The sequence below is a fragment of the Schistosoma haematobium genome, chromosome 1, assembly GCF_000699445.3.
Source record: "Schistosoma haematobium chromosome 1, whole genome shotgun sequence".
In the NCBI taxonomy this organism is placed as follows: domain Eukaryota; kingdom Metazoa; phylum Platyhelminthes; class Trematoda; order Strigeidida; family Schistosomatidae; genus Schistosoma; species Schistosoma haematobium.
In genome coordinates, this window is record NC_067196.1 from 18580052 (window position 1) to 18607561 (window position 27510).

Here is a 27510-nt window from a genome sequence, read left to right on the forward strand (position 1 = left end):
TTAAAGTACTCAGCTTTCAAGTAATGAGTAGCGAATTCAAATTTTATACTACCCACTTCGATTTACATAACCAGATAGTATCACTGACGCCCTACACAGATAGTGTGGTTTAAATCTAAACATAAAAACCAGTACATGAGCAAATGATTGAATTGGTCAATCACAAATACCATAAATTGTAAGTACTTTATAGCAGAATGAAACAAATGAACACAATTAATTTAATACTCAATAGCATTTGATCCTTTGGCAAAAATAAAATAATGAAAAATAATGTAATTGTATTACAAAACTAAGAAGAAATACAATATGACATTCTTCAGCATAGTAAAGTATTGATATTTCGTTTTTTTTAAGTGGTAGACTGTTATACAAGACGGTGTGTTTCGCTCATATTCATATTTCAATATTCTAGTCTGTGGAGTGTTGGATAATACCATCATCTACTGATCAATTATACTTTATATCGAATCATCAGATAAATTAATTTAGAAGCTAATAGACAAGTGTTATGGTACCATTAGGTAGTACAATGTTTGTTTACCTTTACTCCTCAAAGAAGAATAAACTTTTAGTAATAATAATGTGAATCAAAACTATGAACTGGCAAATACTCTGAAAAAGGATGTAAAAGAAACAACTTAGTCTATTTTTCGGATAAGACTAATATATCAGAAGGGGTTTTGTGGAGATTTTAGTGATTTCAATAGCTAAAATCATGAGTCAATTGAAGCTAGACCACCATGGAAAACTTGGAAGCACTGGACGGTAGTTTCGTCTGAGTATGGGACTCCTCAGCAGTGCGCATCCACGATTCCGCCACACGGGATTCGAACCCAGGATCTATCAGTCCCGCGCGCGAGCGCTTAACCTGCTGAGGAGTCCCATACTAGGACGAAACGACCGTCCAGTGCTTCCAGGTTTTCCATGGTGGTCTAGCTCCAATTGACTCATAATTTCAACTATTGAAGACTAATATAGACGAATAATTCATAAGTTCATTCAAATTAAGTTGTTAAGTTGGTTATCGGGGATGAATAGGTAAACAAACAAATAGAATGGATGATACACGTTCCATTAGTCAGTTTCTAACACTACATTCAATGGACGTTCATAATTCAGTTAATTGAATTGCATTGTGTATTATAATTCTGTGACTTAACTTGACGGATAATTTATTCAGAGTGTTCACGCTTAAGAAAAGCACTTGACATTCACGATTTAGGATCCCAGAGTTTTATATTTTAGTAACACGCTTACAATTAATCCCTGTCAGATCCTTTCATCTGACATACAATGTTATCGATGTAGTAACGATTCGTTTGTTTCTTTTTATTAGTAGAATCGCTATCGTACCTACGTAAACTTGTATATTTTAATGTTTTTTACGACGTACGCATATTTCTGTTTAACTCAAATATTGATTGCTTAAATACAGCTCAATGTCTTATTCTCTATCCCTCATATATATGTCCTTGTATTATAAAAAAACAGTACTTCGATTCGCCTTGCCTTTATTTGATATGACTATAAATTTCCCTTTATATTTGCCTGCAATGATTCGTTTGTCTTTTCGCTTCAAATCCGTCTCATATGTTTGTAATCCTGTGGTCCACACGACCAGCTAATAAAATGTAGTTGCAACTATTTATCGCCTTCTGAATTCAATCCCGTTGGGGCCCTGTACTAACCGTTATCATGGTTCACGTTTAACGAAGCTACGCGAACTACAAAAAGTTCATAATGCCTACTATCCAACTGGACAGAAACTTTATAAATTAAGAGGTTGTATACACAGCAGCGTGACTTCAAAAGACCCAGATTCAATCTTTCATGAGATTGATGATATACAGTGCTGACAAGCCCTAGACTGTAACTACACGCCTGCTCAATGTTTTTTTATTTTCTGAAATTTCCAGATGAAATCAATATTCAAAGAACAATTTTCCTAAATTTAGTTATTATTCTAAAAGTGTTCACGATTAAATCACTAATATGTATAAGGAGAAAAAGAAATCAAAAATACACTTACAAATTAGCGAAGGATCTAAACTTTCATATTCATTTGAATGACCATTTTTATCCGTGTTATTTTGATCAATACAATTCGATTGTCCAAAAAATTTTATAATCGGTGGGAAGGTAGTGTGAAAATCTATATCAAGCTTATGTTTTGTAATATCCGATATTTGGTCACCACCCAATAAATTATCTAAATGTAATATCTTCGATCGTAACCAACAATAACGTTCACATCGGGCACTTTTCTGCTGAATTAATTCTTCCGCTTTTTCATCCAATGACTAACAATGACAGACAAAATAGAGTGGGGGATAAATTTTATGAAAAGGACTATTTTCTAATGAATTACATTCTTGTTGAGACTTTCAAATTAAATTGAATAGACACGTTATAATGGAGGGAGGAATACGACATGAGAAGACATCGATTTTGTATACATTCGTATAATTGACTAGAGGGAATATCTATTGTTGAGAATACAATCGAAGAATCTCAAAAAGAAGGGGTTCGATAGTCAAAATTCATTTGGTTGAGAGAGAGAGAGAGAGAAAGAAAGAGGACAAACCTTAAAGGTGACAAATGAAAAAAAAGTAGGACTGGGCATGGTAACGTGCCGATCCAAATGGCCCAACTCAAAATATCGTCGTATCTTCAAATAAACAAACAGATTCTTGATTTGTACAAACTTGTCATCGGGCTATTTATTATGGTAGCAGTTATACTATCCAGCCCGATTACTGGCTTATTCACCTAAATTGTCAATAAAACCAGTAACTTCTGAAGGAACGAATCGCTAACAATGAATAATAACTAGAGAATCTAAAAACTAATTGGCCTCTTCCAATCACAAGATTAAGATAACAAGTAGATCAATTCTCGATTGTACTCTGTTCACGCATGAATGAAAAGCCACACAATAATATATCTTAGTAAGTGACGGCGTAGTAACACAATTAGGAAATTGCAATGTATACACAGCTCAGTCATAAGCGATGCATAAACGAAATAATTAGCGATAAATCTGCGACAGTAAGACATACAACAACGACTGATATGTCAATCAAAAAACTGACAAATAAGAGAAGACAAAAATACAATAATTCAACCATATAAAAATATACACCATTATTCTCGGTACAATAACTTTCGTGAGCTCAATTTTCCATAAATCCTCTTTCCATATAGCAAAAATACAGTGAGAAGAAATAAAAATACTCGTCAAAAAGAACAGATAAAAAGAGACGAAAAAATGAAAACAGGATAAAAGGAAAGAAATTTAAATCAATAAGGAATTCATTTAACTTAAAGTACAATAAATATTAAACATAACAACATTCACCTAGGTTATTTTTGAATAATATCAACCAGTAAATATAGATCTTGATCAATAACTTTTTTTGTTCAATATATAAATCAAATGAGCCGCCAAAATGTCTTAACCTGAAGTTTCTTCAACCCTTTCTTATTTCCAGCTCATTTAATGATTTGAACTTAGCAATGGATATGTATATTACATATGATAACACTTTTAAACCATTAGTTACTGCAAGTGATCAAACTTATTAGGTTGAAAAGAAAAACAAAGGATTTTAATAATGTTTAATGACTAAAACAATATTTAAGCAGAGATGAACTGTGGCTAGCAGTAAAAGACGAGCGTTTCAGCTGGATGTTCACTCTGGAACTCCAGTCCAGTATTAATTCCTGTCGTAAACATCAATGGAGAGATTCAAACAATCAGTATTTATGTGAATTAGAATTAAAACAATATTTATTTCAAGCAATATCAATAATGTTTTTGTAAGCAATGATGGATAGTGACTAGCAGTGGAATCCAGGACGCGCGTTTTGTCCTATTTTGGATTCGTCAGCTAGATGTGCTGGCATTTCAGAGTTGATATTCACTCTGGGACTCGAACCCAGTACCATTCGCTTCAAACACCATCGCGTTATCCACTTAGCTACTGAATCCTGATAGCCACTTGCTTGTGCAATGGGGTGAATTTAAATTCATTTGGTATTGTTTGGCTTGTATCTTCCCATTAAGGTTTAAGACTGCAATTGATCAGTTTGTTATTGGCATATGTGAAATGTAGAAATCACTTTAAGTATACAGTTACTTTAGGTGTCAATGTTACCAGTTTTATATCTAGAATTTTTTATTGAATGATCCTAATATTGTTTCCCATTAGATGTTGAATGTAATTTAAGCTTTTTATAAATTAAAAATACTGAAATATTTGGGATAAATCATGTTGTAAAAAAATATAAAGAAAATTATGAAGATAATAAACCAATAGTATTAGACATGACAACTGTACAATGTAGTCTTTAATTGATTTGTTAAAAGTTCTAATAAGAGATCAGAAAACTTTCAACTGAAATTCTGATATAAAATTATTCTACACACACACACATACACACACAATTAGGACATTTTATAATAGATAAAATGAACAATGTAGGTTGGTAAATATTTTCATTGATTCTTGATTTTTGAGATTATTATGCGGAAAATTTCTTAACATTTAATAATACTTTGAACAGTTGTCGAATGGATAAATTTAAGTGATCTCAGAATTAAAAATGTTGCAGTCTTTTTAGTTTTAAGCGGTGGATGTTTTACGGATGTACTTTCATACATGATGTTTTCTAGATGTTAACCTTAACTCACTCATTTACCAGGTATGCAGGTACTTAACTTCAAATCACAGCCTAAATGTTAAGGGGCTAGTGAAACTAAATAGTCGTCCAAACTGAAGTAAGTGGGGTGGAATGTGAACCTACAGCTTTGAATCAAAGTCGAACGCCCTATCTACTGAACCATCGCACTACTAATTGACTTCTACGTATTCAGCGTTCAATCTTCGTGAAACTACTTGTTCAAATATAAATTAATTAAAAGATAGTTTGATCAGTGAACTGATATCAATCATACAGACAACAAGATCATGGTAACAGCCATTTTCAAATTATATATATATATATATATATATATATATATATATATATATATATATATATATATATATTGCTGTTAAGTCACCTGTGTAAACACTTGATTAGTGTTTATATTTATTCACTGATATTTTAAAGTTAAATAACTTTTAATATACTTTTGCAAGTTGATGTGAGTGATTTGAATTTATACATTATATAAAATGTTTCAATAAATAGAAAACATATCTGGACGTATTAACTTCTGTCTAGGACACGGAATAAAGTGTTCTACTAATATATCAATAAGTTGTTGCCGAACGACAATTCTTATGACTTTATGTCCGGCTTTTATCACGTGACCTACCCACCAATCAAAATACGACTTATACAATCTTAGCACTGTGCCAAACCAATGACGTTCGACCGGTATGAGCAGCCTAGCGTCCCAATTGGTCCTATGTCCACCTAGCCCGTCCACTTGAGTCCAGAACACCAATACCAGCTTCCACTATGTGAATCGAATCGAATCATTTATTTCAGACATATTTCAGACATATCAACCAAACAGACTGCAACGCACTATAAAATAGGAAATAACATTTGTACACAATAAAGTCAAAAAGTGGCTGCGAACATGGGAGGCAGTAGTCACTAAACTGAACATAACTTAAGAACAGTAAATAGTACAACAATAAATTATAAGTCAAAATGAAGCTTATAATAAGAGGAATATAAATATACATAATCTAATTGTTTAATAATTATACAATAAGAATATTTATAGAATATTAGTCCATTGATAGTCCTCGAAAGTTACCTGTAATTTAATCTTCACTAAGATATAACAACAATGGATTTGAATTTTTTTTAAATTCTCATTTCAGCATTTTTTTTCGATAGAAGAGAAATCATCCACAAATCAAGGATGAAATACAGGAGATTTGTACACAAGAGAACGGTGTACAAATATTGCACTAGGAATATCAACACTTCTTTCTTAATCAGATTTATGCAACAAAAACAACTGTAAATAAACACTATAAATATATAATTGACCTTTAACTTATGATAAATACTATCGATTTGGACAATGTCACATACAAAACCATTATGTTGTCCGAATAAACAAATGAATAAATATAGTCGATTTCTAACGATGAAAAGTTGTTAAAACAGAATCACCAGTGAGAATCAATCGATGAAGATAATTGATGAGGACTACTGTTGATATTCAACCATATATGTGTATATAATATAAGTAGCTTAATAAGAAAACAAACAGGCTGAAATACTGCAAAATGCAAACATACAATAAAAAATAAAATTACATCTAAACACATACAAAAAGTAGGGGTTTAATCAAACCCAATTTAAACAACATTAATTTATAATGATTGATAATGAGTATTGTCTCATGAATTCAATTATTGAATATTAAGGTTATGATTAGATTATGTGTTGATATCTTGTCACCGATTCTTACAAGAGAATAAGTTAACTAATTCAGTGATTTTGTAGAGAATTTGTGTAATTTCAGAGGTAATTCCTATCATGAATGGATATCGCTTGGAGGAACACTGAAAACAGTCGAGCACTCAAGACCTACCTATATAGTCGCATACGTTTTAAAGTCCTACGCAATGTACGCATTGATCCGTTCATCAATTACTTCACATACATCTGTTACCCCTCGTGGAATATCAGATGCCCACCAGGATTCCCTAACCAACTCTGTCCTGGGCTCTCCTTTTCAGTTTTTCCCAAGAGCTGTTCATTGTTTTGATGTCTGCTTCCGTTTCCTAGCGCACTGTGTCCTTTGCTCTGTATTTTACTTTTATTTTGAAAATACGAGGTTAGGGCTAGCTTCGTGGAGCAATCTGCTAATTTTCGCAATCTATGTCCTATCCGCCTCCAGCATCTTTTCCTGATTTCCTCTTCAGTTGGAAGCTGGTTCGTTCTCTCCCGTAGTAGGTTATTGCTGATAGAATCCAGCCAACGGATCTCTCACAGAAATTTGATTAAAAATACCTGTACCTCCGCCTGGAGTTCTGATGTTACTGCTGATTCCAAGCCCGGATAAAGGGGAGTTGAGCAAGTCAATCCCACAAAAAGGAACCTTCCCAAAAAAAAACGCTCTTCAGTCCATAGGAGATAGTAAATCAAAATTTTTCTCAAGTTCACTGGGCAAACACGGGATCATTAAGTCGATATTCGATGAATTAATTTATGGTGATATAGAACGATTCTAATTCACTATTATCGATTAGTTACTACCTCACTTATTTTAACATGTATATCGACCTAAAATACAACCACTTGTCAGCTAGACATATACCTACGCTTCATAGAATGTTAAGTGTTATTAAAATGCAAACCTAGTAAGCATGTTTTTAAAACACAAAGTGTTTTTCACTAGGTTTTCAAGAAAACTATTTGTTTTTCTTGTTAAGGAAATGCAAACGACAAGTATTTCATCAAGGCAGTTATTGTCCTCTTCATGTACATTATGGTATTATTATTTATATGTAATCTAGTGTATAGAATTCGGGATATCTTTTTTACAAAATTATTTTCAGCTATTCTAAAAATTATCATCGCACAATGTTTGTTCAATTTACTTCAAATCTATTTTAGCCATAGAAGGATGGAATCCAGCTTCTTGCTGAAGTTCAAATCGATTATTCAATCAAACTGTAAGAAAAGTCTCTCATATTAGTAAAGAAATTTGGGAACAAGATAATACAGAATGAAAGAAAAGATCAACATACGTACTCTCATTAATTCACTGGAAGTAAGTCCACGTTCAGGTAGGAATGGTGCCAAACCTAATTGTTGACACATATCAGCGATTTCTCTACGTCTTAATTCAATTTTTTGTTCCATCATAAGACGTGCAGAATTCTCTTCTTTAATTACTTCGCATAGGACAGTTTCAAGTTTTTGAACAAAATGTTTTAGACGTTGTGAACGTTCCAACTTATTATAACCTGGATGATGAATTTTTTAAATTAATAATAATAGCAACAACTAATACTAAAAAACACTATTACAAGATATATATATATATATATATATATATATATATATATATATATATTCACAAGATAAAATAGAACTATAATCCAAAACAGTCCTGATACAAGCTTGAGGCAAGTTAACCACTGAATATAAGATACCTTTATGCTCTGGGATATTGTAAATCAATAGGATCATCCCCTCACCATGCATAAGTTTATGTGCTTAAATTTGAGTCAAATTGTTTGTATATAAAAGGTTGTGATACCGACTAGCTGGCTAACATGAATTGTTTGGAAACAGGGCTTCAAATTCTAACAATCGGTTAAATATCGAGCGATTGAATTATCAAATAGATTACACAAATGTGTTTTGGTGATATATATATATATATATATATATATATATATATATATATATATATATATATATATATATATATATATATATATATATATATATATATATATATATATATATACCTCAAGTTCATACAAACTACTTATGAAAAATATCAGTGAGTATTTGATCAAGATCTTGTGTGATGTATGAAGGAGTGTAAAACTTTCAATACATATAATATTGCAGGTGTTCTCTTACCTAAAGTACACTAAATAGCATAAAACTTAAGTCTGAACATTCATAACAAGTCACTGAATAACATCTTGAATCCCAATAAAGAAGTTTTTAATGTCATGTCATTTGGTTGAATGGCCACAATACATTTATTGGTTGATAGGATGTGAGAATGAGATTGATTAAAATTTATCTACTAATACTTCAAAAATATACCAATGATTGAAAAACCTACTTACTTGGGATTGATTTTCAAGAAATAACAGTAATCCATACATATATACTTCAATATAGAATAATGTACTGAAAATGGTAAGATTATGTCAAGTGAACACTACTGTGGTGGGTGCTACTTATGAGGACAGATATTAATGGTGTGTAGAAGGAATCGGAAGTGTAATACTTACTAGCAGAAGACTGAATTAAGGAAAACAGAGAGTAATCGGAATAACAACAGAATTGGAAGAATGATCAATTATTTAAAAGACAACTCAAGGAAGATGTGCAAATGATGTATTTAATGTATGATTTTCATATTTTACAAAGGCACTGTGTGATTTTGAATGAAACAACCGAGATCATTCATAAAGTGGAATTCAGTTGATGTAATTAATTAATCACCTAGTTTGATATCAGAAATAAGTACATAAAATGTTAAACATGTGCACTCGTGCCATAATTTGACTATATACTTGATATAAAGATTAAATCAATACGTTTGGGAATTTTAGTATTGAAAAGAAACTGCAGATATTGGCACTTTCGTACTATTGAAGCGAGAGCTCCATTACAGTTGTACATCTCACGACAAATAGTCACTACCCTGTTATTGACTCAATAACTTAACCCACAATTATATAGTTGTTTTGCATACATCCTATTTCTCTACAGATTTCATACTCAAAAGCATTTGTCCTTACATTGAGTTTAATCTTTACTTTTCTCAGGGAGAAATGAGAATTCCAACCAACACACACAGTCTTATCGACGCGCAGAAATCTTAAAGCAAAAAATTGGGAAAAAACTCATTTAACATAACGTTTTTATATATGAATGGAGTTACTTCTTTAAAACACACGCATTTCAGAGGAAGTAAAGAGTTCTTGTTATATAACATTCGATAAGAAAAATAAAGCAAAAATGAATTCCAGGAAATTACAAAGACAACAACATATCTCACCCACATAATCCCATATTCGTAATAATTCATTTAAACTAGGTCGAATTGATTGAATTAATTCGTTTTCCAATCCTTCTGTTTCCATTAGTATTTACTGCTTGAAATTCAATTATAGGAAAAAAAATGAAAAAGTTAGAATAAATGAAAAGGGTGTCTGATTAGAAAAAAATCGTAATTATAATAACTCAAGTCAACGTACAAATAAACTTGAACAACCAATCATTACTCTCGAATAACACATAGAGGATAAACTATAACCTGTGGATGCTAAAGGTATGTGACAGATAAATACAGCACTTTAGAAAACGATTATTAAATATTCGGTAAAACAACATGTTACTAAACTACCCAATTATATTGAGATAAGAAAGAGAGTGTAGATGTTAGGGTTAAAGAGAATTTTAGCTGTACTTTAATGACTTGAGAATATGTAAAATATTCAACGCTGATTATTACAGAATAGATATTTATTGTAACAAAATAATAAATGGAAAAGTTATCAGGACAATTCACGAATATGTAGTTATTTTTCTCCCTGGATCAAGAATTCCGGGGTAATATTCTTACTAGAAAAAGGTTTCTGCATTCGTTAACTTCATTCAAATTTCTACGGATTGTTTATTTGGTATTTTAATAGTTGAATTCATAAGTCGATGTAAGCTAGACTACCATCGAAAACCTGGAAACACTGGACGGCCGTTTGCTTCTAGTATGGAACTCTTCAGCAGTGAGCATCCACTATCCCACATGCGGGACTCGAAACCAGGACCTTTGGTCTCGTACGCGAACGCTTAACCTCTAGACCACTGAGGAGGCATCCAACAGTGTCAATGTCTAAATTCAATCAACCCATGATCTTGAGCAACCCTTCATTTGGTATTTTTATGTTTTTCAATTTTATAGTATAATAACACCAAATTTATGATTTGGAAAAGATGTTGTTTTTCAAAATGGAACTGATATTGAAAATGAGAAAATGAACTTTGTAGTCAGATAAATTAGTCTATAAGTTGATGAAAAATTTACACAACGAACCTTGTCTTACGGTCTCTTATATTTTAAATACCTTCTATATATGTCTGTTCTGTTCAGTTTCAATATAAAAGCTAGTGCATATTACTTTGCTGCATAAGAATAAAACATTTTCCAAGCCACTTGTTGATCTATGTTCTTATATTTATTCATGCTTGGTCCCTCTTACATTACTTGTTTACTTTTTGTAAGTCACTATTATCCAGTTAAATTTCATTATTAGTTGAAACAATCAACTGTTAATTTATAATATGTATTGCTTTTTTATCTATTGTAGTAAAAACAAAATGGTAGAACAATATCTCAATTGTTCAATTTCTTAACTTACAATCATCGAATCATAGATTTGAACTTTGTTAAGCCAAATGGCAAATGGTCGAAATCTCTAGTTTTTTTCAACTAGGATATATTAGGTCTGATATATTAGTTTTTACTAAATTAGTTAGTTATATTATATAAATAACGAAGTTACTATGATTCCTGTACGTATGTCACTGTAACCCAGTGAATTCAGTACAAATAATGCATCACTGTTTGTGATTGAACAAAGCGTTTTCTCTATTGATCAATGGGCTTATCAAATGATAAATTTTACTTAAATGTTTACTTCATCAAATTGGAGATTGTTATTTTAGGATTGTTTATTTACAGAAATGTTTATACAGCCGTTCAAAGTCTATTTGATGGATCCAAGTCGATAAAATGGAAAGAAACACTGGCTACTTAACATTTGTATACAAAAAAAAAACAACTACGTAGATAGTATGTTATTTCGCGAACAATTTTTATGCAGTTGAAAAGCCATAATGTTGCATAGAGCACTAGACAACAGTTTACTCCTAATTACAAGCTCTGCAATAGTGCTTACTGCCAACGCAGGAATCCAGGAACTTTAAGTTCTGAGATGATTTATTCATCAAATTCATTTAATATGAAACATTTTATGGAACAAAATCATCAGGTATCACAGTTCACAAACTCCTTCTTAAGTTTCTATGGAATTAATCATAAAGTAAGAAACTAATGACGACTGTATACGGCTTATGAGGTGTCGTTTAATAAAAAGATTATTTGAAATTGAAGTGATATCAGAAGGAAACTCGAATATAAGCAAGTAGATTATATATTGTAATATGAACATTATTGTATTCTCAATAATTCATGCAGACACCTTGAACATATTTTAAACAAACTAAAAAGAAAGGATGAAGTATTGCATTTTGTGATAGTTAATTTTTAGCATATATATATATAAATATAATTAGTTGAAATGTTTATCTTTTTCAGTAATGAGTATTGAACTCGAGTCACAGTAGAAACATATACACTAGAATACCATGATATACATCTGGTGTGTCCTAAACAAACCGTGATGTGAATCTTGGCAAATGTAGGGTTCAGTAAGGTCGTAAATGTGAGTAGCATAAAGACATCTATTCAAAAGCCCACTATACCGATGGAATAATTCAATTCTGAAAGTGACATGGAAACAGAAAGATCTGAAAAGTCTTTTTTTTCGGATTTGTAATGAGTAACTTTCCGATGTTTGAACGTACACTATTCAATTAACTCTATTTTCCGCAAACATTTCAATGTTAAACATAACGTCGTTACTATCATTAGTATGTTAATTAAGCATATGTATTTTACATTAGTAAGGTGTACGGTAATAAAAAAAGAGTTTAATCTATAGATTAGAAACACATATACATTTATGTCCGCATTCTAGCATGGTTATATGCATGCCCAAGATAGTTTGATCTAGCCTCCAATCACATAAATTGAAGTACCCTTTTTGTGTTTTTCGTGATATATATATGTCTGCCTATCCTACTTTTCTTCCTTATAGCATCGATCGTAAAATGAGAGTTTTGATCAGTTCACAAAAATCCTAATTATATGGTACATTTTTATCTCAGCTGATGCTGCTAACAGAAATACGAGTTAGGTCCGAAAAATCTTGTGAATACTGAAGTATGGATGAATTATTTGACGCAACTATTTCATATGTATATACGCAGTAATATTAGTAATAGGCAAACACTTTATTTTACCCTGCCCTGTTGCAGGACTATACAATAACACAAATTCATGATACTAATTAAGAATAATTTTGTACAATATGGATATTGAAAAATATATTAAAGACTTATATTGATTTTTAATGCAGTTTTTATCACATCAGATAGATAGATGAATGCTCTATGATGACAGTAATGTACATCATACTAGCAGGTTATTTGTGCTATATTTGGTAAAGAAATGTTAATTCATGAAATGAAATATATGTATTGTAAAGATAAGATACACACTGCGATATTCACTATTAAAATATTTTAGACTCAATTCTGAAACGAGACAAAGGTATTTGGTTTTAGGAAGCTTGGTAGTTAGAGTGTAAAGATGTTTAATGAATTTAAACTACTGATTAGTTCATCAGCAGTAACACAGGACTAGTTATAGTGTAACGAAATTAAACAAATTTCACTGTTCTCTAAAGTTACTCCAATAACTTGAAAGGTAATTAATGCTACTGAGTATTCTGTATAAACCAAATAGACGTTTGGGAATGCTTCGTTTAATGTACTAAGTAATCTGTATCCAATATTAAATAAGACTTTCCACTAGTCGACAGACAACTACATGCTTTACACTACTTAACACACTTTTGGACATTACAGAATTACATGTGTGTCGAACTACGAACACCTAAACAAACAAACTTAAAATGGATTAAAAACCACTATTAGAAAACACTAATTAGGCTCACTTGGAAGATAGTATTTTCCGTAAATATCGTCATTTCATTCTATTTGTGTGCGGGCTGTAATACTGCCCGGGTGCCCAGACCGAAGCAGGTGGTTTTCTTAGGGGGCCACACCCCGAGCCTTTGACCTAGAGGTCTGACCCACACGGCAATGAGTAGGACTTGCCTGTCATAGGCTGTATATGCGTGGCCGTGTAAGAGCATTTCGAGAAGGAGGGCGGGCACTCTCCACTTTCAGCCATACTAAGGCATTTGGGGGCCGTAAGTTTGCTGTGATCGAAACAATCTGTGAAAATGACGGGATGCCGATCACTAACATCCATCGACGTCTTGGACGATGGGCAGAATTCTCCGAAGGGCAGTTCAACTGGCCTGCTGCTCCGGCAACATCGGTCAGACTGTCCTGCCCTCCATGGCCGGTGACGACTGATCCACCAAACGAGGAGGAAGTCCGCAAGGAACTCCAACTCTTGAAGCGTTACAAATCACCTGGCCCAGATGACTTACCTCCGGCTCTTTTTAAAGATGGTGGTGACTTTTTGACTAAGGAATTGACGATGTTGTTTACAAAGGTTTGTGAACTAGAAAGTGTACCAACGTCATGGAATGAGTCGATAGTTGTCCTTATCTTTAAAAAGGGTTCACGTCGTTCCTGTAACAACTATCGGGGGATAAGTCTACTTCCGATTGCGTCCAAGCTATTGTCTTCCATCATACTTCGTAGGTTGTCCAAAACCCGAGAAAGATTGACTCGTGAGGAGCAGGCTGGGTTTCGTTCTGGTCGTGAATGTATTGATCATATCTTCACCCTCCGTCAAATGTTAGAACACTGTCATACTTATCAAAGGCCAACAATCGTAGTGTTTCTTGACATCAAGGCTGCCTTCGATTCGTTGGACAGGACTGTTCTCTGCGATTGTCTATTGAATAAGGGTGTGCTTGAGAAGTTTATTAACATCCTAAAAGCCCTATATACAAACATCTCAGGTAGAGTGAGGGCATACAACCACCTCTCTCCATTGTTCCATTCGAGCAGTGGGGTTAGGCAGGGTTGCCCAATCTCACCGTTCCTCTTCAACTTTGCCATCGATGACATTCTGGAAACAGCTCTGATGGATGTAAGTAATGGCGGTGTAGATCTGCTGTCTGGAGAAAGACTTCTCTACCTTGAGTATGCGGATGATATTGTGTTACTGTGCGATAATGCCCAAGGCATGCAATCCGCACTTAACCAGTTGACAACCAGTGTCCGTAGGTATGGTATGTGCTTTGCACCTTCGAAGTGTAAATTACTCCTACAAGACTGGCAGACATCCAGTGGCAACACCATGTTAGTAATGCAGAGGTTCAGCATCGTGTGTTCGGGCGCAGAGACGATAATCCGATTGGTGTCATCATCCTAAAACATCGACTTCGGTGGCTTGGACATGTCCTACGAATGTCGTCCCAGAGAAGTCCACATCGTACATTATTTGCCGACTCTGGGACTGGTTGGAGGAAGCGGAGAGATGGTCAGTATATGACATGGTGTCGTGGTATGAAAGTAAGCTGCAAAGGGCAGGCTTCTCCTGGCCCTTCACGACTTCCTGGTTGGGGTCCGAGAGATGGTGCAACACAGGGGCTAGAGACGTTATCAGATATGGCCAGAATAGAAGCCAGTGGCGATCCTGCTGTAACATTCTTTTACTTTCTTCATAAAAAGTGTTTGTAACTTCCTCAACTAAAAGAGTTCTTCTGGTTGTACCTTTCCGTTTCTCTTATTATTATTATTATTACACTACCTTACACTAATCTGTGGTCGTTATTGTTTTTTCTTCTTTTTTTCATATACGCACGTTACCTTCTATTTTCTCTTCCCATTCTCATTGTTTTGTGTGGCGTATATGTATATGGTGCCCCCTTGTACCAATATTTATGTGTTCAAATAAATAAATAAAATAATAATAAATCACTTAGACGATTCTACGAGGCTCGATAAACATATTTAGCCTAGATTAAGGACATTTTGATCAACTTTATAGCGAGACGGCCAGTAATAGATAACTTAGGACATGGAGTGAATGTGGAATGATGCAAGCTTCACACTTCCTATTGGTATGAAGACAGAGGATGTTAACAAGATGAAAAACAGAGTGGAAATAATTATGTTAACTGGAGTTGAAAGTAAAACGTAGAATTTATAAACCGAAAGGAACGAGTAAAGCTGAAGAATGAAGACTACGAGGTGAAATTAAGCTAAAGGTTTAGAGGAAAGTAGAGAATGGATCCAGCTGTGCTTATAAGATTTATTTTGAAATATAATGCCTAACTTTTTTCAACTATGCATGATTACGATCTCAAACTCCACAACTAGGGAGTCTACATTTTCCAACACAGCTCAAGTTACCAATCAACCACTTAATAGATTGATGTAATATAATTTTTTTAGACACTCTTCGACCTATTCTAACCTACCTTTATGTCACTCGGAATAGGGCGATAAGCAGTGGCAGAACATGATGTATAACATATGCCCCGACCACATTTTACTATGAAGATTCACACCTTTATCAATCAATTTGATATTTTTACGCATATCACTATTCCTGTTGTCAATACTGCTAACTTGATTGTTCTACCATGTGCAAACCATGGTTAGAATACATATATAAACAAACACTTGCAATCTGGGGACATTTTCAACTTAGGTTATGTATGTTTCATAGTTGTGAAACTTTAACCCAGTGAAGTAGTATGAAGTGATTTCCCCGATATATCTACAATATTTGAAGTTATTAATTTTAAGTTAATATGGAAATAAAACATCATTATTTACTGTAACAATCGAAATCTCTGTGTATTACACATGTTACAAGTATATTTATTCAGCCAGTATACTAATAAACACTAATTTTGGAATGTTACTACAGATTTAGTAAGTGGTGTCCAACCATAACGTAAATAAAAATGTACAGTTCATGTTACTTAGCTTACGTTTCATATATATACAGGAAGCATAAATAGACACATGCATAGAGTTAGTGATTAGATAAACAAATAGTGTTCATGCAAGTAAACATTTCAAATATAAGATTAGATAAAATTATGTGTAAATATTACTGGACAGGTTTGTCTTGCGTAGAATTGATGGATTGAAAAGTAGTCTTCGTTAAGAACTGGAGAAGCATTTGAAACAAGTAAATTGCAAGCAGCTATTTTGTTTGTTTACTAATCAATGTTCACCTACCACTACACACAGGACAGAACTAGAATCTTCCGATTTAACGTCAAACAGTGTCTAACTTAGTAGAAGTTAAATGCAATACAGTTATTCTTTTATTCTGTTATCGAATACAGTATGCACTATATAACCTGTCTTAGCGTCCGGCTTATTAATCTTCAACTTTAAAATAAACATGTTATCTTTTGAACTTAATAGCCTGTTTTGCATTAACTCGTAACATGTGCCACAATATGCATAAATAGATCATTATGTTGCATTTTTTGAACATTTATCTAACTTGGAATAAAATCCTTCTAAAAACTACAGGAAATCTTCAATTCATTAGGTTGGAATTAAGATCTATCAAGATGGATATACATAATTTATATCTCGTTTGAATATATTAGTTCTCTCAAGACTGCAGATACACCTCGCTGAATGCCAATTAGGAAATATAAATCCAGGGATTACGGCCAACAACCAACATTAAATGTTTACTATGAGTCAATCTGGAATTCCAGTCCTCAAAACAAACTTCATTTTCTTTGTAATATTAGAAATGATATTTTTGACTTAATAATGAGACTTTCTGGCAGTTGTCCGATTAGTGGTTCAAGAATAGGAGCAACTTCTAGAGGTCTCTTCAGGCTTCTCAGCAAACATAACGAGTATTTTTACAAGAATATATTTACACATTCAAATAATCACCAAAGAAATACCATAGACGCATAAAAAAAACCTGAATAATTTAATGAAACTTGTTATTCCTGTTGAATTACAAACTTATATTTTTAACTCTTTCATCGAAAGGGAACATTATTATTTTAACTAGTTGAACCGCTGAGAAATCAAAAGATACGTGAAGATTAAGAAAATAAAACCTCAACAATTAAATCTACTTCTAATGATCTAGGAGTTATTCATAATCTCTCAGACAGAAATCTAAGTTACCACAAAATCACTTCACTGTAGAAAGGATTAAATTTCAATTCATGTGGTAAACCATTTAGAACTCTATAAGTTGCTCCCATTTTCAAACCGCTAATCTAACAACTGCCAGAAAGTCTCATTTATTACGTCCAGAAGAATTTTTTTTAATAAGTAAGCATCCTTTCCACTTAATAAGAAATAGCATTTACTAAAATATGGGAAAAATTGGTACCATTATTTTCTTATGAAAAGAAATACATATATACTTAGCGTAATAGGATTAGTTTGTACACAATGAGAATAAACAGTAGCACATAACCTGTATCAATATATATATATATATATATATATATATATATATATATATATATATATATATATATTTACCTGAAACTTATTTCTTTGCTTGTTAATGGCAATTAATGGTGTTAGTTTATTGCATACTGCACAATTAAGTTCATTTTTATTGAATTGTAATCGATATATTTTCAAACTATAAAATTTTATCAAACCTCAGGTAGTCTTTCACACATAGGTTACTATAGTTGCATTATTTATAGACCTATACTAAATGTTTACAAAACTTTGGTTTATCAGTTTAATAAAATAGAATCAATTAGTTTTAAACAACTGAACAGTATAAGGAGTCATTCATTTTTCAACGTTCAGTGTTTACAAAGACAAGACCATGTTACAAATATAATCTTCCCTAAAATTTGATATCAATTGAAAAGTTTTTGGAAACCAGAGAGTATTGGATAGCTGTGTGATTGCAGTTTCGTGCCATTTAGCAGTGTGAACCAACAAGGGTTAGAACCCAGGAATGCTAGGTCTCTTAACTAAATTTCAGATCATTGAGTCAAAAAATCTAGTGGTTTATATTTCCAAATACAGTGAATTTGTGTTGATTAAAAGTCTTGATCTTTAACCGCTCTCTTACAGAATTGGACTTCATTCTATCTTCTTTCATTTGGATAATCTCTTAGAATCCCTAGTTTATATATTTGAATTATGACTCGAACCTGAGTATACAAATGTGCACTTCTTTATTGAGTTGTTATAACCATTTAATTACTGATTGCCTACATATTAATTTTCGTTTTTGTTTTCTTACTACTGTTAATTTTATTTTAATAAAAGAAAACGTTTTAATATAATCAATGAGTTTTGAATGCATTCATAAAGAATATTTAGGAATTATTTAATTCTATTATTGGTCAGTAATATAAAGTAGTCAATGGAAAATATGTCAATGAATATTTAATCGCCCTTTTTGCATGTTCTTACCTTGGTAGATATAGTGACTCAGAGAAATTCATTTTGCATTACAACAAAAATAATCAATTATAACCCGTTGAAAAATATGCTCACCTAAGTTATAATAGGTATAAGTTTGATAAATGTCAGTCAAAATGTTTTTTATTCATGATGAGGTGCCATATATATATATATATATATATATATATATATATATATATATATATATATATATATATATATATATAAAGAGAGAGAGAGAAAAAAAATATATGAGCAATCACTAACTATAGTTGGTTAAACTTTAGAACTTCAAATTTTAATAATGGATATCATCGTCACTAAGATTCCTTTATAATAAAGTCATTACTTGTTTTAAGGCAAACAATATAATGCTATTAACTAGTAGAAACCTCAAAGAGGCTTGTCAGCTGTTTTCTCTTGATTACTACAAAACTCCTGTTTGTCTCAGCTGAAATCATCATGTACTTGACCATTCGAAGAAATAAATCTAAGTTTTATAGTTATTAAACAATGAATTCTTGAATTTATTCATTGAAGAGAATCATATATGTATATTAAAAACAGACCACATTTCTATATAATATTTACATCAAAATGATCATGTTTCATATCAGAACTGTATTGTGTATAGATGATACCACAGATACCGAATGTATCTCAACTCTTCGATTTCCGCTAGGGTAAATGAGAATACTAAATAAGTAGAGAATTCAACATGACCAACTATTCCATGCATGATAATCGAACGGAGTTCAAGTATGAACTAATTTTGTCTTGTTATTTGTACTTTTTTAGTTTGAGGCTATTAATAATCATTTTTAGAAAAGTTAAGAATAATTAATCTGTGTTATAGTAAATGTTCGAAAATCTGTAGGTGATTTTTTGTTACTTTTCACCATTTCATCCTGATGTTTAAAAGTTCCAATAATTGATGTGTGTCGATAAAACAAGCTTTTCATTTGTTCCAGTAGTCTACTGGTGTTTCTTTAGAAAACCGAGTGAATATAACACTTCCAAATTACTCTCCCACTGTGAGATTGAACGAAATGCAATCTCCGAGAACATACTGTATCGCACAAAACATGAGTAAAATTTGTGCTGAAATCTTTCGAGTGTATGCCAGTGTCTAGAGTACGTGATTGAGTATACTTAGAACTTAGTGCTTTCATTTCTGTCTGTACACGAGGAAGGGCTAGTAAAAGAATTTCATACTCTTCATCTCAAAAGACTGAATAATTAAACTTGTCAGAGCATCTGTTAACAAACACTCACGATCAATAAAATTGAGAAACAAACAATCAGTGGGTCCAAACTTAAGCCGCTAGTTTTCACTCACGGAGTATTCGATATTTTACCAATTGAGCTATGATTGAGAAGTGAGTGATAAATCCTTTCATGGCTTACTTTAACTTTTTATAATAAATAACAACTCTACATTTCAAATGTGACAATCTATTGTAATTATTATGTAGATAATCAGATGTATTTATCTACTAAATATTATTTTCAAATGATTATGTTCTTAATAGTTGAGGTCATAAGTCATTTGAAGCTAGACCACCATGAAACACCTGGAAGCACCGGAGAGCCGTTTCGTCCTACTGTGAGACTCCTCAGCAGTGCGCATTCACGCTTTCGCCTCTTGAGATTAGAACCCAAAACCTACCAGTCTCGCGCGCGAGCACCTAACCATTACACCAGACGAGATCATGGATGCGCATTGCTGAGGAGTCCCACGGTAGGACAAAACAGTCATCCAATGCTTCCATGTTTTCCATAGTGGTCTAGCTTCAACTGAACCATGATCTCAACTATGAAAATTACTATAATATCTACAAAACCCCTTCTGTCCATTATACAGCTTTCATAATCAAACTGATCGTTTTCACTATTACAACTTCCAATGGCTTTGAAATCAGAAAAATACTTTACTGTTGAGAAGTGATATATATATATATATATATATATAATGTGAAATAGAGACATCATCATTACATGAAACAAAATACATCAGATTATAATTAAATAACACTTTAATATTAATGATAAAAGTCATATACATTTAAATAAATCTAAACAATAATGCCAATTTTATATTATATCCCATAATCTATAACTCAAAATAAGAAATAAATAATATTTTCATTGTCATTAGTTCTTTATAGGAATGAAAGAAAAACAATAAATAGAGTTGACCAATCAGAAAATAAAAAATAGAATATCCTTAACAAATCGATTATTTATTTCTACTCTCTTAATAACCATTCCAATGATTGAATTTCAAGGTGATTGAAATTAGAATAAGACTGATGAATTAAAATAATGATTCTAGTTGGAATAGAAATAAATATCAATAAAATTTTATTACACAGATTGAAATCATGAGTCATTTGAAGCTAGACCACCACGGAAAACCTGGAAGCACTGGACGACCGTTTCGTCCAAGTATGGGACTCCTCAGCAGTGCGCATCCACGATCCCGCACCCCGTGAGATTCGAACTCAGGACCAATCAGACTCATGATTTCAATCTGTGAAATTTCTAAAATCTCCACAAACCCCTTCTAATAATAATCATCTGCTTACTAGTGACTGACTTCAAAAGATACTCCTGGAGTTCTAGTGAGAAGCGGTTACCAGTGGAGTTCAACCAGGTCTGTTGTGAGATATCAACTCACTGAAGACAATGGTATACGGTGGCACAACTTCGTGGATTGATTGAAGTTAGACATTAACACGATTGGATGTCGGCTCAGTGGTCTAGTTGGTTAAGCGCCTGGTGCGAGACTGATGGGTCCTGGGTTCAAATCTCACGGGGTGCGGGATCGTGGATGCGCGCTGCTGAGGAGTCACATACTAGGGCGAAACGGTCGTCCAGTGCTTCCAGGTTTTCCACGGTGGTCTAGCTTCAACTGACTCATGATTTCAATCAGTGAAATTTCTAAAATCTCCACAAACCCCTTCTGAAAATTTTATTAGTTGACTAGTAAATTATTATTATTATTATTATTAGACATAATATAGATTGTTATTTTATAGATCATATCAATGGTTAATGAATTTAATGCATTTGAAAGTCATGTCAAATGTTTAAAAGCTTTATATTACGCGATCAGAAGTGATGAAATTCATAGTGAATGATTGATATGGTAAAATGTTCATATCAACATCAATAACATAACCAAAGAATCAACTGATGTATATAAAAAATGTCTAATGCTGTTACGTTTAATAATTTGAAATGAATTATTAATCTGATGGAAATCAGATAAGCGAAATATGTATTCACTATTAAAATAATCTCGATTTGGCTAGTTAGTGTTGTTTAGTATGATGTCAAACAACAATAGAAGATGGTTTAATTTACAAATAATCAATTATTTATAACTCGGATGTGCTGATACAATTAGATGAGAACATATATAACAAAACTAATTCTGTCGGTTTTTTATCAACTCAATGAGATTTTTCGGAATTCGTAAACTTAAACTTCTATATTGATCTATGTTCATCAATGTACAAAAATCTCTAGTTTAGTGGTTACATCATAAGGTTAACTGAAGACTAGATAAAATCGTACAAGTTGTTTGTTAGTGATTACTATCTCAAAAACTATGTCCTAGTCTCTAGAATGAAAGTAGGATGTAGAAAACTCTAGAAATATTATTACTTTAAGAAGTAACTTTTAAGTTAGTTTTACTGTGATTAAACAAAAAAATCTAAGTTCATAAGTTTGACTTTTGGGTAAACGTTTACTGCGATCACTTGTACTGCTTTTTGACTAAGCAAACTGTAATAATTAAATGGTTCAAGTATAATAACTACTCTTTTATGAGAACATATAAATACCTGGGTGATAAGAACCAATTAAACTTTTAAAACAACAATAACAGTACTCTAGCTCATAAAATTGATTATATTAGAAAACTTGAGGAAATCCCTGATCATTAACAAAGGTTTTATGTTTCCATATTGGTTGAAAATTTCATACTTCTTTTTTGGATTTATTTTAGAAAGTGAATCTTCTGTCATGATCAACAATAATGTAACCTAATCTCTTTTAAACATAATATCTTAAAGATGAATAAGGAATAATCGAATGACAAACATCTTATGACATAAAATCCATATTTATTGTAAAAGTCAAAAGAGTGAAATAAGTATTTTTTTTTATAAGGTGGTAGAGTTAGTGTAAATAAACCTTGAAACTAAGTCAAACTCTCAAAAGTAAAATCAATATCAGATTAGAAAAAAACTACTAGGAGGGGTTTTGTGGAGATTGTAGTAATTTCAATAGTTGAGATCATAAGTCAATTGAAGCTGGACCACCATAGAAAACCTGGAAGCACTACATTATAGTGTAAAACCGTTTCATGAAATGAAAAAACTAATTACATTAATTAGTATATTAGATCCAAGTAGTAAGAGAAAAGGGAAGTTCCTATCGTTTTATGTAATCAACTTGACAGAATAAAACGGCCGATATGCAAAAATGAAGACATGTTTGGTTATACACCCTGATGTTATCACGTACCTTTATGAATTTTTCTTCCATAAGATATCAGTCAATAATTAAAGGAAACTTTGTTGTGAATGAAGCATAGAAGGTTATTAAAATACATCATTTATAATTCAATTTCTAATACATGTACTGGTTAGTTACATAATTTGTTAATTACCCACAGAGTTGACACGTTAGTAATTTTTTACAACCGAAAATGTCGTGTATTGAAAACAATATTTGCTTTGAGTGCATTAAGTTAACATAAATATTCGACATTCATTTGTCACAGAGCAATGAAATTTAACTCACAAAATCTACGATTAAATAATAGCGGAAACGAAACTTAACTCATGAGCACCAGATATTATTTTTTTTAATTCAGACAAGTTAAACTAAACGTCCCACTGTAGTGTTAAGGATTTTGTATCGATCTTATCAAATCGGACAGCCAAATAAATTCGTACGGCTAAATGTCGATAATTATTTTGTATGAACTTGAACAACAGGAAATCGGTGGGATCTCTTCAGACTATTGATCTGCTTTTATGTATCCAGAGCTTTTGTTTTATAAAGTTGTAAGGATCAGTATCCAAAGTAGGATTATACTGGAGTATATACGAAAACATAAAATTCTCAAATGACTACCTGTATTTGGTTAACCAGGTGAAAGTGGTTCGAAGTTTGCAATTCATCTTTGAAGCCAATCCAATCATTTAAGTAATTTTAACAACTATAGGAATAGTTTGGATACGAATAACCTAACAGGCATAGTTACAATAACATCTAATCTACGAATATGCACTGAACCAAGTTACAACACTAATATCTGCACAATAATAGCTATAGCAAATCACCTACAATCAATTTTGATTGCGGTTGATTTTTGTTAAGCGCTTTTATTAACTTAACAGACAATTTTATTCGAACAGTAGCAATTCGCATATTTCTTTGTACTATTATGAACCCTATCATATCTGTATAAACGTGTATGCTTAATCACATGACAGCCTACGCACATATCTCTCTAGCTAAAATATTAATCGCTTAAACATTGATCGATGATTCATCATCTTCCCCATGTTTATATGTACTCGAACCCTATTATTAGCCTTTGCCTAGCCTAGCTGCGCCTTATTCGATTTGACTATATGTAACAGTGTTAAAAATCATTAAATGTAACGTTACTGTCGTGTCTGTTTTTCTTATTGCAGGGCAGCAAAGAGTAAATGTACTTTAAGAAAAGCAACAAACTCTACGTAAGCTGAACCTGTAGAACGATGGATTAGACTATTTTGTAATAAGTCTTCCCTTTTTGTAACTGAACCGCGTCTTTTAATTTTCAAAGTATATTTGTTATGCTAGTATGTTGCGTTCTTGCTCCAGAGGCATTTACTTGTCCTGACTGTTGCGTTGTTGTTTCACATCTCTTCCACTTTCAAGTAAACGCCAATGATACGTGCTACATATAAATCCGCCTCTGTATTTGTCCGCATACACATATTCGCCTCTCTGCTTCAAATTTGCTCGATGTGCCTATATCCTTGTAATCTGTGCTCTTTGCTAATCAACTGTAGTCGCCGCTTCTTATTACCTTCTGATTTCAAACATCGTTGAGATTTATATAGTAACGGTTATCAAGGTGATTGATTAACGAAGCTAGGATATTACATATCAACGGTATTAAAAACCGGACATAAAAAGCGTTAACAAGAAACTTAACATGGGGAGTAAAAGTATACAATAGTGATAAAACTCAATATTTAGAGGAAAGTGAAGAATGAATGAAGCAAATACCGCTGTTAATATTAGAGCACTCATCTCTTGTCTTTATAGCATCTGTACCACTTATAACCGTTTTTTATTACATTCCATCCGTTTCTTTCTTTGTCAAATCTCTGTGTGATGATCACTCCATTGATTTCGGAAGCCTTAGAAACTCTGGGAAGGTGGCATTTGATGAAATCTCGGAACTTGTGATGCAAGATAACCACACTGCTAAACGACTCTTAAAGCTCAATCATCTTATCGAATCACAGAACGTGAGAATGTATGGGAAGGATTATTTTATTTAAAATATATATAGGTTGATATTAATTGTTTTAATAGTTTAGTAGAATAATCATGTGGATGGTATGACACGAGTACACAGAATCCAGCAGACTATTTGGAGGTGACTGCATAAAAGATTGACAACCATAATTTAGAAAAGACATCCTTATTAAGCATCACAGCTCCATAACTAGTCACAAGATAAAAATAGTATGTTGCAATCAATTTTTAATTTGATGATAGCAATGAAGAAGCAGGGTAAGTTTTATCACATGTATAATAATGTGTATACACTATTTTAACAATTAATCATAGGCTATAACCTCAATGTAAAGATATTCTTCACAATGACGTATATTACAGTGAAATTCAATGTTGTTAATTCTACTTTTGTTATGAGACAACAGTTTTGAAAAGTTATTTACTTGGGAAGACAAATGACTCGATTGAGAAATTTCTTAACCTGTGAACTGGATAGATGATAATAGTGTTATCACCATGTGAAGTTTAGTAATGCCCGCTTATACGTAAATCTCGTACAAAAGTTGATCTTTTCAATTTGCGGCACTCCTGAAGTATATGGTAAGGAATAATAGAAGTATTGTACACGAAACTAAATGGGTGTAACACATTAAAAATAGCTAGAAAAATATTCATTTATTAATAGCAAAAAGAGTGGCGTAGCTGGGTGTAATAACTGTAGCGGATACAATCTGAGGGGCTATTAAGGAAGTTTCAATCAAAATTGTTTTCTCTTTCATGACTCTGGCCGATATATATATAACCTTTGTCACAGCTTATATGAAGTTTAATAATGAATTTTAAGATGAAATGAAAATTTTCTCCTTACAGACAGGCAAACTAGAAGCACAGAAAGTTGTTGGTTGGCTTAGAAACAACTTTTCTAACGTACTGGTGACTTAGTTTTTGCATGTCTTGTATTGAGAAGAGGGTAAAATCAAATGTAAGACATTATTGTCAAAACAACACGGACTTAACTTCCTTGTTTTACTTGTTAAATGTAGTATACAGTGCTTTGAACGTTAGAAGTGTATGCTGGGAGCCATAATAGATTCACAACCTTTTTTGTTTGCTTGGTAAACGAGCTAAATTATAACATTGTTACTGCAGATTAAACGATAACAGTCAAGTATCTCAGAAAGCGGAAAATAAACTTCAGGAAGTTGTTGAAACCATTCTGTTAATATTTCGCATTTCACTTCTTGAACCTCAATAAGTGATTTTCTTATCTGTGTTTGGGTATTATTTACTGCAAGACATTTGAAACTTCACCATATTTACTCCTAGTTTCGACTGTCAAATTTTCTTACTCTTACCTTGGTTCCATTTCTGTTATTATAATTAAATTATTCACTATATAATTAGATGTGAGCAATACTCACAGTGTGAGGGTTAGTGATACTAACTAGTTGTCAAAACCTATTTTGGTAGGGCGAGATCCAAACCTTCGACCTGGGGACTGGGAGTTCGATGTCTTTATCGCTAAACCTTGCTTTCATTATTAAAAGTTCATTTCACATGCCAAATTAGTTGTCAGCCCGCTTTTTCCCTAACTTTTCACTTTCAAATTCTTAAGGATATGACACCCTGAACATTCTAGAAATAAATAATGTAGGTAATTCTTGACTAGATCAACCTACCAGTCTGAACGTTACATTACATTCTCAGATTACAATCTTTTAAATCTCGTGCACATTGTCAAGTTTTTTTTGTCCCTCATACTGTGGTCATTTGTGTGGGTTGGCTTCATCTATTGGTCAAGTAGGTCGAGAATAACCACGGGTCTCTAGGCAACAAAACAAGTATACGCCTTCAGGTCAGTCAGTAGCGCAATATCGTAGTTTTCCTAAAATCTATCAGTTTGCCCACATAGACAAGCTACAGAAGCCTAGATTGGCGAAATTATAACTATAGCTTGAAGTATGCCTTGTTGGTATTAACTTTAGTAGTTTAGCAACAGCTAGTTAACTGTCACACGATCTGAAACCACAA

General features: G+C 32.5%; 1 protein-coding gene across 2 annotated transcripts in view; it reads right to left on the reverse strand.

The window, feature by feature from the left end:
• PRC1_1 (carboxypeptidase C prc1) overlaps window positions 1-27510 on the reverse strand; it is a 44946-nt gene that overhangs the window by 16069 nt on the left and 1367 nt on the right. Inside the window, exons 2-4 of one of the 2 annotated variants that reach the window (XM_051212093.1) lie at window positions 9734-9830; window positions 7735-7949; window positions 2033-2303 (exon numbers count right to left, since the gene is read on the reverse strand). In XM_051212093.1, coding sequence (XP_051073316.1) covers window positions 2033-2303; window positions 7735-7949; window positions 9734-9818 — 571 coding nt within the window. In that variant the 5' untranslated portion in view covers window positions 9819-9830. Of the gene's footprint in view, window positions 1-2032; window positions 2304-5210; window positions 7950-9733; window positions 9831-27510 lie in introns of those variants that run through there. The other variant, XM_051212094.1, reaches the window with a different exon arrangement.